This window comes from Medicago truncatula, chromosome 5 (assembly GCF_003473485.1).
Source record: "Medicago truncatula cultivar Jemalong A17 chromosome 5, MtrunA17r5.0-ANR, whole genome shotgun sequence".
Taxonomy (NCBI): domain Eukaryota; kingdom Viridiplantae; phylum Streptophyta; class Magnoliopsida; order Fabales; family Fabaceae; genus Medicago; species Medicago truncatula.
In genome coordinates, this window is record NC_053046.1 from 39,995,744 (window position 1) to 40,006,928 (window position 11,185).

General features: G+C 33.3%; 2 protein-coding genes across 2 annotated transcripts; both read right to left on the minus strand.

The window, feature by feature from the left end:
* Positions 1-394: 394 nt before the first annotated feature.
* On the minus strand, positions 395-5,404 carry LOC11431855 (rhodanese-like/PpiC domain-containing protein 12, chloroplastic). Its single transcript, XM_024783705.2, has 8 exons — positions 5,130-5,404; positions 4,884-5,009; positions 4,382-4,473; positions 2,869-2,969; positions 2,560-2,670; positions 2,074-2,182; positions 1,850-1,900; positions 395-821 (listed from the first exon to the last, which is right to left on the minus strand). Exons 1-8 carry the CDS (start codon positions 5,332-5,334, stop codon positions 741-743), a joined length of 876 nt encoding a protein of 291 aa, XP_024639473.1. The 5' UTR covers positions 5,335-5,404; the 3' UTR covers positions 395-740.
* Positions 5,405-7,146: 1,742 nt separating this feature from the next.
* On the minus strand, positions 7,147-11,185 carry LOC112421875 (rhodanese-like/PpiC domain-containing protein 12, chloroplastic). The gene is made up of 8 exons (XM_024783926.2): positions 10,737-11,185; positions 10,465-10,590; positions 9,793-9,884; positions 9,355-9,455; positions 9,018-9,128; positions 8,575-8,683; positions 8,349-8,399; positions 7,147-7,527 (listed from the first exon to the last, which is right to left on the minus strand). The coding sequence occupies exons 1-8, from the start codon at positions 10,942-10,944 to the stop codon at positions 7,357-7,359; spliced, it is 969 nt and encodes a 322-aa protein (XP_024639694.1). The 5' UTR covers positions 10,945-11,185; the 3' UTR covers positions 7,147-7,356.

Here is an 11,185-nt window from a genome sequence, read left to right on the forward strand (position 1 = left end):
ACTAACAAATTAAACAGACCATTCAATAGCAAAAGCCATATAATAATTATTACATTGGAATTTAGACTAGGACTGGTTCATTTTTTTAATAACAAAATCACTTTAAAAGCTTTTGGGAAGAAAAAAAATAGATTGATGATTATAATTCTGAAAAAATGTAATTATAATTAGTTTTCAAAATAAAAAGGTGTTTTTATAATTGAATTAATAAAAACCTCTACTTTACATGGAATTTCTAAAACCTAAAGTCACCATTTTAACAATCTCAAAATCACTTTTAGGAGAACACACAGACAGAGAGGGCCACATAAATTTTTTGTCCTCATGCTGAAAGAGTCATGGAATTGAAAAGGCACCACACAGACATAAACAATTGTAGGCGAAAGAAATCAAATAAGAAAAGTAACAGTTAGATGCAGAGGAAACCAAAAACACCTTGTAGGGACCTGATATATAAATCTTAATTTTTTGAAACAAGAACTTAAGAAGCCTTCAATTCTTGATCCAAAATAAGCACATTTCCAATATTTATTGGTCAAGATTTAGGTAAGGCATCTAGATCTACTATTTCCTTTGGTATTATTTGTGAACATCGCATGCCTTGCCTCTCAAGTAAAAGTTGAAATTTCCAAAGAGTGTGACCTGCTACAATATTGAATGCATTCCTCTCGCAAAATCTTGATCTCATGCAAGGAAAAATGCTCACATGCAAGAAGAGGAAAGTGGCAGAATCATGTAAATCAGTATGTAGGAACTGACGGATCGACCTTCACCGCATAGGCATGGATTCCTCCGGAAATATTGTATACTTTCCTGAACCCCTGAAACATTGACAATGGCACAATCAAAAGTCAATACATAGAAAACAATATATGATAGGAACATTGGTACTGTATTACAAAGAAATATGACATAAAATCTCCATTTATTACAATTACAGTACTTCTTAATTGACTAGCAGTCCTCACATCCCTCCCATTATTTATACACATTGTCATATTTCATCCTCTCTAACTACCTGAATCTACTATGGGTTTGCTTGGAATTAATTATTTGAGCTTATCTATAGCCATAAGCACTAGTGACTTGTGAGACTGTTTCAGGGAGCTTAGGGAAACAACTCATGACATGTGCATATATGATAAGTTGTTTGATTTTAGTCTATTTATTATTATTGAAATAGTTTATACATAAGCACTTGTATGATACATGCGTTTATGTTATAAACAAGTTGTTAATCCAAACAAGGCCAACTGTCTGATTGTAACTAACTAATGGGGTTATGTGACAGTTCAAAGTATATTAAATTAAATTAGAAAACAGTGACTACAAGAACATGAGAATTGATTCCTAAATATGTCAGTTCAAATTCCAAAAACATATATAGGAACTGTCTTTGTTCAGGAGGTCTTAAAAATCATCACAAAATTTATTTTCATCAATGTTGTCAATCGCGGAGCTCTACAATAACCACTATTAGACAACACTATATACTAAATCATAGAACAATAACGGTTTGTTAAAATTCCACTATGCTATGGTACTATAGCCCGCTATTTTACAACACAGACTTTTATTTTGGGTAGACTTTTTACAACACAGACTTTGATAAAGCGAAAACCGTTTTATTCAATTATTTGTCTACAATACAACATTCTCTATCTTTTTTAATTTTGAAAAGGACAACATTCTCTACCTTAAAAGCAATTTACAAATATTACATGCATGAAACAACAATTGTCTGCATGGACTCAGAATTACACTAATATCAGTATGTGAACAAGTTTCAAGGCAAAAAAACGCATAGACATTAGACATGCTTACACTTTTAAGGACAAAAACTGTTTACCTGTGACTGCAACCACCTGGCAACCTGTAAAGACCGCACTCCGTGATGACACTGCATTCAGAAGTCAGGTTATCAATATGCATGCACCAGAGAGAAAGGAAAAAAAAAACTACGCAGCTAATTCAGCTTCAATATTGAAAATCAAAATAAAGATGAATGAACTGAAACATCAAAAAACAAAGGCTTCTAACTATTCAAACTTGGACTGCTAAAGTTGTGCTTACCAGAACATATGTATCCTTTTGAAGATCAAATTTCGAATTTATTTCAGGCCCCCAGGTTCCAAATTGTCGAAGGGGAAGAACTGTAAATCCTGGCAAAGATGCGGTGGTCCTGTGTATGATGCGAGAATCATTAAAAGATATAGGAAAACCAAAATCAACCACTGACGTAAACATAAGCAATATAAAAGAAAAATTCAAAAAACTAAAGAGAAAAAGAAAAATATTAGAAAATAAAATCATATAAAAGCAGATATCCATGAGATATCAAAAGGGAATTAGCGTTGAAATGCTCTCAATACTTTCTAGTGAATTATAGATCAGCTTGATATTCTCTTTTGTGCAAGCTCATTTCCTCATCAACTTATCATCACTAACTCAACATGCTAAGTAGTAACGGTATTAAACTAAATGAACATATACAGATCATACAAGAATGCATTTCAGTGATTGAAAACTAGTTAAAAGTTGATGAAAATAGGAGCATACACTTCTTCAGGCTCTCGAACATCAATCAACTGTGCCTCCTCCAAGAAATTGGGATCTTGAAATTTCACATGCAGCTCATCAGGTTGAATGTCTAGAAGTACTGGTTCTTCCCTGACAATTAATGGAGTAAATTTACAAGGCATGAGAAACTCATTAAAACAAACAACTACTATCATCCCATAAGGTGATGTTGGCTAATTGGATCAAACAATCAATTAGGGTTAATAAATAGCCAAATATTCAATGAATTTCACATTGGAACTAAACACATCTTATCATCCAACTTAAAAAGCATATGCCTGGAAATACCTCTCAGATAAAACTTGCAGCAAGTGCCATCCAAATTGGGTCTTGCACCTTACAATTTTGTTTAAAGGTGCACTAAACGCAGCCTCCTCAAATTCAGGAACCTGTCGCATTTTCATAATTAGAGATATGTTCAATCACATAACTGTACTATTGCAGTTCATAGAATTTGGGTTGGTCTAATTCAACACTACAAAATCAACTTGACTTGTAAGATGATGACTACTCAAATTTATTAGTACTTTTTTTTGGTTGAAAAAACTTGATCTAAAACACAAGACGTATCCGGTGGCAAAAAAGGTTACAACCACACTGCCTATACAGAGCATAGGTAACATAACACCTAAACAGAAAACCCCAACTTAAAAGAGAGAATTAATTAACCACTCCTCAAACAAAAGAAATAGACGCTCTCTCCTAACACATAACCAAGCTAGGCTCACCAAACAATCCACAGGAAGCCACAGAACAATCCACTTCCTATTAGACAAAAGCAAATAAAATTCTCAGGCCCCACTAAACTAAATCAAAACTAACACAACACCACACAAAGAGGCCCTTCACGGCTATTTAGATCTCTAGGCTGTGTAGGACTAACCCAGCCTCTCACACCCAGCAAAATTAAGGTGCTCGAAGCTGCAATGAAGGAAATTTAAAAGCCAAATTTAAGATGGCTAGGGGAAGACCACAATCAAGGCAAAATTTCCAACACCCTGCCTCACAACCTGGCATAAATTGGACTAGGGGCATGGACAATGCGGGCAGTCCAACAACAGATCTAGGATAGACTCCGATATCATCTTAGAGTTTGGGTTGAGTCTAATTCAACCCTACAAAATCGGCTTGTCAGGTGCGCACTGTCCAAACTTACAAGCACTACTACTTATAGCTTGTTTGGTAAAGCTTTTTTCAGGACATTCTCGCGTCCCAACGCTCCTCAAACGCTAAAAGCAAGAAGCTACAATACTAAGCTTCAATGCAAACGTGACTTTAAACGTGGTTTTGGAAAACGTGATGGTATACCAAACACACACTTAGGCCATGTCTCTTGGTCATGCGGGACTAAACCCGACCTCTCAAGTCCAACACAATGAAGGTGTTGGAAGCGACAATGAGGGAAAACCCAAATGCCGCAATTAAGGTGGTTAGAGGCAGTCCACAATTAAAGTAGAATTTCCCAACAACAGTAAAATTAATTTTAAAAATTACACTTCTATAACTAGGTTTACATTTCTATCTTATCCAATTCCCTTCACAGAATCACATGCACAATTATCATAACTCAGTGAAAGAAAATGCAAGAAAAGGTATATTGTATCCTTTGAACCTCAATTTCTCACCTACCCAAAGAAACCTCATACAACTATATACCCTTCTCTAACAGACAAAGTCAGTTTAATTTACATAAGGCCGTGATGTATACCAACTGTAACCACAAAAAGTAGCCAACTGCAAAATCTAGACAAAATGTAAAACCCTAAGAACAAGGTTTAATTAAACCTAAACAACAGCATACCATTTGTCCCTTTCTCACCCACCCAAGCATTCCTCCTTCATCTTTAGAAGGGCAAATTGAATGTTCCACAGCAAGATCACTCAAATCTTCACCTGAACACACAACAAGAAAGCCTTAGAAAGAAACTTCACAAATAAATATCTCCCATAAATATCTAGCACCGAGACTTCATATTAAAGGTGTGTGCAGTGTCCAACAGATGTCAGTCTCCAACACTATCACGATTCACGAATATAACTATGAATCACGGACACTCCTCGAATTAGCCATGTCCGACACCGACACCACACCGACACATAATTATACTGAAATATAGCGATTTTCTCAAATTATTAGCGGTGTCGGCGTGTCAGTATCCGTGCGGAGTCCGTATTAGTGCTTCATAGTATATGGTTACCGTTCAATTATTCTATTTTCTCAAATTATTGCTTCAATTCAAACAATGATACAAACAATATACCATATTACATTAATTGAATTGTAAAACCCAACTATTTTTAACCTGCAGCGACTCTCTGTTGAAGATCAACCAATAGTTTTGGGTCATCTTCTTTCACCAACAAATGCTGCACCAATATTTCCCTTTCCGCTCCACCTTCAACAGAACTACCTCCAGTACTATATGAAGCTAAAAACAAAAATAAAAATCAAATTTTTAATCATTTTTTAAACTCTTAACTACGTCAATAGGTGATAATCCAATAAAAAAAATGAAAAATAAAAAGTGAGTTTTGCAGAGAATGTGTACCTGATGCTTTAGGAGGCATGGTTGAAGTAAAGGGTGAAAGAGGAAGAGAAGGAGAGTGAAAATGGAAGGGTTTTTTGTAGGAAAAAGTGTGGATTTTGGAATGAGAATGTGAAGGAAAAGAGAAAGAGAAGATTGAAGGAATAGTGGAAAGTGAAGAGAGTTTTGGAATCGGTAATCCAACGCGAAATTGACAAGCTCTCAACATTGCTTCTTCTGCTTTTGCTTTGGATGAATCCAATACAACGCAGAGACGGCACAGAAATGAATGACAACGATTCTGCTAGTTACACCCCTCTCACATATATTATTCCCAAAATACCCCTCGTCGAAAATAATTTTCTTTTTTGAGTAGTGACATTAATCTCTTTATTCTTCAACTTTGATGGTAACAATTTTTTTTATAAGCAATAATATGACACTAAGTAAATACTTTTTATTTTTACAAATAAATAAATACGTATAGCGATTGTTTTCTCACTTTTCTTGCGCAGCAAGAAATACGTATTATTAGTCACAAGGTCAATGTTGAGTATGCTGGTGAGATAAAAACATCGCTCATGGTTATCAACTTAACATGTTAGTAAATAAATATATTGAGGGATTTACATGACATATTCAACATAATATTTTAACATCGATGACTATTTTGACTAATGTATTATACAATCAAGACGATTATTTTGAATTTTTATATATCGAAGAACTATTTTGATTATGCGTTACATAATCAACGACGAAAATGATTTTTTGTCTCAACAACGAATGCTCTAAGGAGACGCTCTTTAAAAATTTCAAATTAAAATATTTTATTAAAGAGTTAAATAACATTGAATTATTTCTATAAATTTTTCATTTTAGGTTGTTAAAGAGTGTCATTAAGACACTTGTTAACACTTTCTTTAACATTTTTTGCATTATTCAGTTTTTCATTTTTAAATATGTTTCATGTAAATGTGAAGAAGAAAAATTGACCAAAGAACTTGCACGTGATCTTCCATTACCATATCTTTGTTTAATTTTTGTGTTTTTTTCGGTTTTTCTTCTTCTTCATATTCAATTCAGACATGAAACTTTTTTTGTTTAATGGAATAAGTATTCAATTCAAATATCTTTATGTAAAGTACGACTACCCATACTCAATTTAAATACGTACAAGTACGTACATAAACTAGGTTCAAATACTTTTTTTTTTGTACAAACCCAAGTACGTTTACTTAAAAGATGTAGCTCTATTTTCTATTTTCCCATACACAATACATAGGCAATATCATTATTACCTTCGATTGAACCAAAGTGATCCCCATGTGTTTTTACATCTTAGGAAAAATAAAATACTTCCTAGAAAATTACAAAAATCACAAAGAGAATTACTCTTTGGACTCAATTATAATAAAAAATTATATTGTTTATTAAGTTAGTAAAAGTATTTTCTTTATCATATGAAATTAAAAAAATGTATTTAACTATTTTATTTGTTCTCAATATCACATCATCATTCATGATCACACGTCATAATTTCTTGACAGAATTAACATATTTGATTAGTGTCAAAAATTAGAATGACTAACGAATTGAATGTAAATTATGGATGAAAAGACAGTCAGGTTGAAAAAAATGTACATATCAAAATAGTTTTCCATTAACATGATTGAATTTTATAGACATTAGACACCATAAAATATGTTTTTCTCTATGTTCTACTAAAATTGGCTTTCTTCGAAGCCTCACGGAATGCAGCTGTATTAAATCTCTGGAGGGAAATTTTGCCACTCATTTCGATTCTACTTAGCTCAATGGATTAGTCTCTGCAGATGTATGCACAAGATATACGGTTCACATGAAAAATGGTTTTTTTCAATCAATCGAAATAGTTATTTAATTTTCAACATAATTTTTTTAATAAAACAATTTTTGAATGAAACTTACACACAAGCATATATAACTATAAAATCTAAAATGGTATTTGTAAAATTAAACAACCTGCCCCAGAGAGAGTCACATAAAAATCATGTCCGTATGATGAATGAGAAAGCCATGGAATTGAAAGGAAACAATTGTAGGAGAAGAAGAAAAAAATATCAAATAAGCAGGTTACAATTACTTGCAGAGGAAACCAAACAACACCTTATAGGCATCTGATATGTAACCTTAATTTTTTGAAACAAGAACTAAAGAATCCTCCAATTCAGAATAAATATGTCCATACCAATATTTATCCGTGAACATCTCATGCCTTGCCTCTCAAGTAAGAGTTGAAAGTTCCGAAAGGGTGACTTGCTAAAATATTGGATGGAGTCCTCTCACCAAATTTCACTCTATTGTATGTAGGAATCGACGGATCGACCTGCACCGCATAGGCATTGATTCCTCCAGAAATATTGTATATTTTCCTGAACCCCTGAAATATTGTATACTCGCATGAACACTTGTGACATGTAAGATCGTTTAGAAGAACTTATAAAAACAACTTTCTCTCCAGGATAGCTTATCTTATATAGAAATATTATGATTGTTTTATCTTTTGTTATAGAAATAGCGTATACATAAGCCCTTATATGATAAGTGCTTATGCCATAAAAATTTAATTAAATTGTTAGTCCAAACAGGGCCCAACTTAATGGGGTTTTCTGACAAGACTGTGGCCTTTCAGAAGTCATCATCATCCTAAGCAGTGGTGTACCTTGTTCGTTAAGTTAGAAAACAATGACTACTATGTCATAGTAACTTAAGAAAATGAGAATTAATTCCTAAACATGTCAGTTTCGATTCCACAAACATATATAGGAGCTGTCAATGTTTAGGAGGAAAAAAAATTCCTCAAAAAATTTACTTTAATCAGTGCTGTCAATCATGGATTCCATAAAATAGCAGTTTGTTCAATTTCAATTATACCACAATACTATAATCACCATTTGATGACACTTTATACTAAATCAGGTTTGTAGAGTAATAAGGGTTTGTTAAAATTTCTCTACACTATAGCACTACAGTACCGATCTTGGACAATACTGACTATTATAAAGTGAAAACCATGTTATTAGTGTTTACACATCATTATATATCTTCAAAGACACATAAATACTACATGCTTAACGCAACAATTGTCTACAATGCATAGATTTAGAATAACCACTAACACCAGTAAATGGCAACAAGTTACAAGGTAAAACAGACATAGACATACTTAAAAGGCCGGATGATCAGACAAAAATTATTTACCTGTGACTGCAACCACCTGGCAACCTTTAACGACCGAATACCGTGATGACACTGCATTTAGAAGTCAAGTTATTGAATATGTATGCAACAAAAATAACTAAACAACTAACTTAGCTTCAGTATTGAATAACAAACTACAAGTTCTGAAGATGAATGAATTCAAACATCAGAAAACAGAGGCGTATAATACAACCATTCAAACTTGGACTGCTAAAGCTGTACTTACAAGAACATATGTATTCTTTTGAAGATCCAATTTGGTGTTTATTTCAGGCACCCAGGTTCCAAATTGAAGGAGGGGAAGAACCATAAATCCTGGCAAAGACGCTTTGTCCCTGTGTATAATGAGAGTATCATTATACACTAAAGAAAAAAAAAAATAGATGCATAAAAGTGTAAGCTACTAAATGAATATCCCATTCAATCAAACAGAAGTACATGTTCTAGTCTACGAGATATCAAAAGTGCATTAATGTTAAAATTGTCTCAAAACTTTCTATTCTATTTATATAGATCAGCTTGATATTGTCTATTTTGTGCAAGCTCTTATCCTCATCAACTTATCACCACTCATTCAGGCTACTAAGTACTAACAACACTAAACTAAATGAGTAAATGCATTTCAATGATTTCAGAAACTAGTTAAAGTCAAAGAAAATAGGAGCATACACTTCTTCAGGCTCTCGAACATCAATTAACTGTGCCTCCTTCGAGAAGTTGGGATCTTGAAGTTTCACATGCAGCTCATCAGGTTGAATGTCTTGAAATACAGATTCTTCCCTAATAGTTAAAGGAAAAGATTTACGACACATAAGAAGTTAAGAACACTCACTGAAATAAACAACAACTACTGCTACCAAGCCTTATCGCACAAAGGTGGTGTTGGCTAATTAGATCAAACAATCAATAAGGATTTACGAAAATAACCAAATATTCAATAAATTTCCCATCCGAAAGAAACACATTTTACCATCCAACTTGGAGAAAAAAATATGTCTTGAAATACCTTTCAGATAAAACCTGCAGCAGGTGCCATCCAAATTTTGTCTTGCACATTACAACTTTGTTTAAAGGTGCACTAAACACAGCCTCCTCAAATTCAGGAACCTGATGCATTTACATCAACAAAGATATGTCCAATCACATAATTGTACTATTGTAATGTAAAATTAATTTTAAAAAAGGCACTTCTATAACTAGGTCTATATTTCTACTTCATGAACTTCACTCTACAGAATCATATGGCACAATTATCGTTAGCAAAAGAAAATCCAAGGAAAAGCATAATATATCCCTTCCTCTAACAGACAAATTTGGACAAATTTACAGAAGAAAGTGATGCATACCAACTGGAATCACCTAAGCAAGAAGCATAAAAAGTAGCAAATCATGAACAAATTGAGAAACCCTAAGAACAAGATTTAAGCAAATCTAAACATCATACCATTTGTCCCTTTCTCACCCACCCAAGCCTTCCTCCTTCTTCTTTAGATGGGCACACCGAATAGTCCACAGCAAGATCGCTCAAATCTTCACCTGGACACACAACACAAAACAAGAAAGCCTTAGGAAGTTAAACTGAACAAATCATATCTTCCAAAACCACACCCTACATATTGACAGAACAACTCAATTCAAACAATGATGTGTGTGTTGGTTATGCGGTGACAAATTATTTTATTTTTTTGAAACGGCAAAAATTATTAAGTGACAAGCCTGTGTAAGAAACACAACAACTTGCGACAGAAGCGAAATACAAAAAAGTGGACACCGTATATAGGCTTTTATCGTAGAAACAAAATACAAAAGAGTGGACACCACATAACCAAACAAACTTTTTTAATTTCTATTTAAAATCAATTATATTTATATTTAGATATACATTGAGGTAGCTAGGTTGAACAATAAATTTGAGGTTAAAAATCAATTGTAAAGGTAAAAACTCCAAATTCTAGATTCAAGCTAGAATCAATTCTAATCGGGAACATTCATATACGTTAAAATCAATTCTTCATCTCTAGAATCAAATTATCATCCTCTAAATGTGGAACCAAATAAACACATAGACGATTTACGATACTACATAAATTAAATTGTTCAATCCAAGTTTTTTAACCTGCTGAGAGTCTCTTTTGAAGATTCAAAAATAGTTTCTCGTCATCTTCTTTCACCAACAAATGCTGCACCAATACTTCCCTTTCTCCACCACCTTCAACAGCACTACTCCCAGTGCTATACAGAGCTGAAAACAAAACAATGATCAGATTTTTACTGATTTTTGTAACTCTACATTACATCACATCGTGATAATCTAATCTTTGGGGAGCAAAAGATTGACTAAAAAACAGAAATGGAAAATAAAAAGTGGGATTTGCAGAAAATGAGTACTCGTTGCATAGGGAGACATGATAAAAGTAAATGGTGAAAGAGGAAGAGAAGAAGGTGAGTGAAAATGGAAGGTTTTTATGGAGGAAAAAGTGTGCATTTGGGAGTGAGAATGGGAAGTAAAAGAGAAGGAGAATAGTGATGGAATTATGGAAAGTTCAGAAAGTTTTGGAATCGCCATTCCAACTCGTAATCGACAGACTCTCAACATTGCTTCTTCTGCTTTGAATCCACTTAACACGCAGACAACACAGAAATGAAAACCATGTATATATACACACACACCACAACCTCAAATTTTTTTAATTTTTTTTTGACAAAACAACCTCAAAATTAATGTTTTCAGCTATTTTGGAAATAAAATACTCCCTAATAAATTTCAAAAATCAAAAAGAGAACTACCCCTTTTGACTCGGTTATGATAAAAAATGGTAATTAAGTTAAAATATTTC

Excerpts from the sequence above, each read along its gene's own strand:
- LOC112421875 (XM_024783926.2), bottom strand. The coding sequence starts at position 10,944 with ATGTTGAGAGTCTGTCGATTACGAGTTGGAATGGCGATTCCAAAACTT. Across the intron at positions 9,885-10,464 it reads TCAAAAGAGACTCTCAGCAG|GTGAAGATTTGAGCGATCTT; the intron begins GTTAAAAAACTT and ends TTGTGTGTCCAG. Across the intron at positions 8,400-8,574 it reads AAAAGAATACATATGTTCTT|TGTCATCACGGTATTCGGTC; the intron begins GTAAGTACAGCT and ends TTCTAAATGCAG.
- LOC11431855 (XM_024783705.2), bottom strand. The coding sequence starts at position 5,334 with ATGTTGAGAGCTTGTCAATTTCGCGTTGGATTACCGATTCCAAAACTC. Across the intron at positions 5,010-5,129 it reads CATGCCTCCTAAAGCATCAG|CTTCATATAGTACTGGAGGT; the intron begins GTACACATTCTC and ends TTTTGTTTTTAG. Across the intron at positions 2,671-2,868 it reads CTGCAAGTTTTATCTGAGAG|GGAAGAACCAGTACTTCTAG; the intron begins GTATTTCCAGGC and ends ATTAATTGTCAG.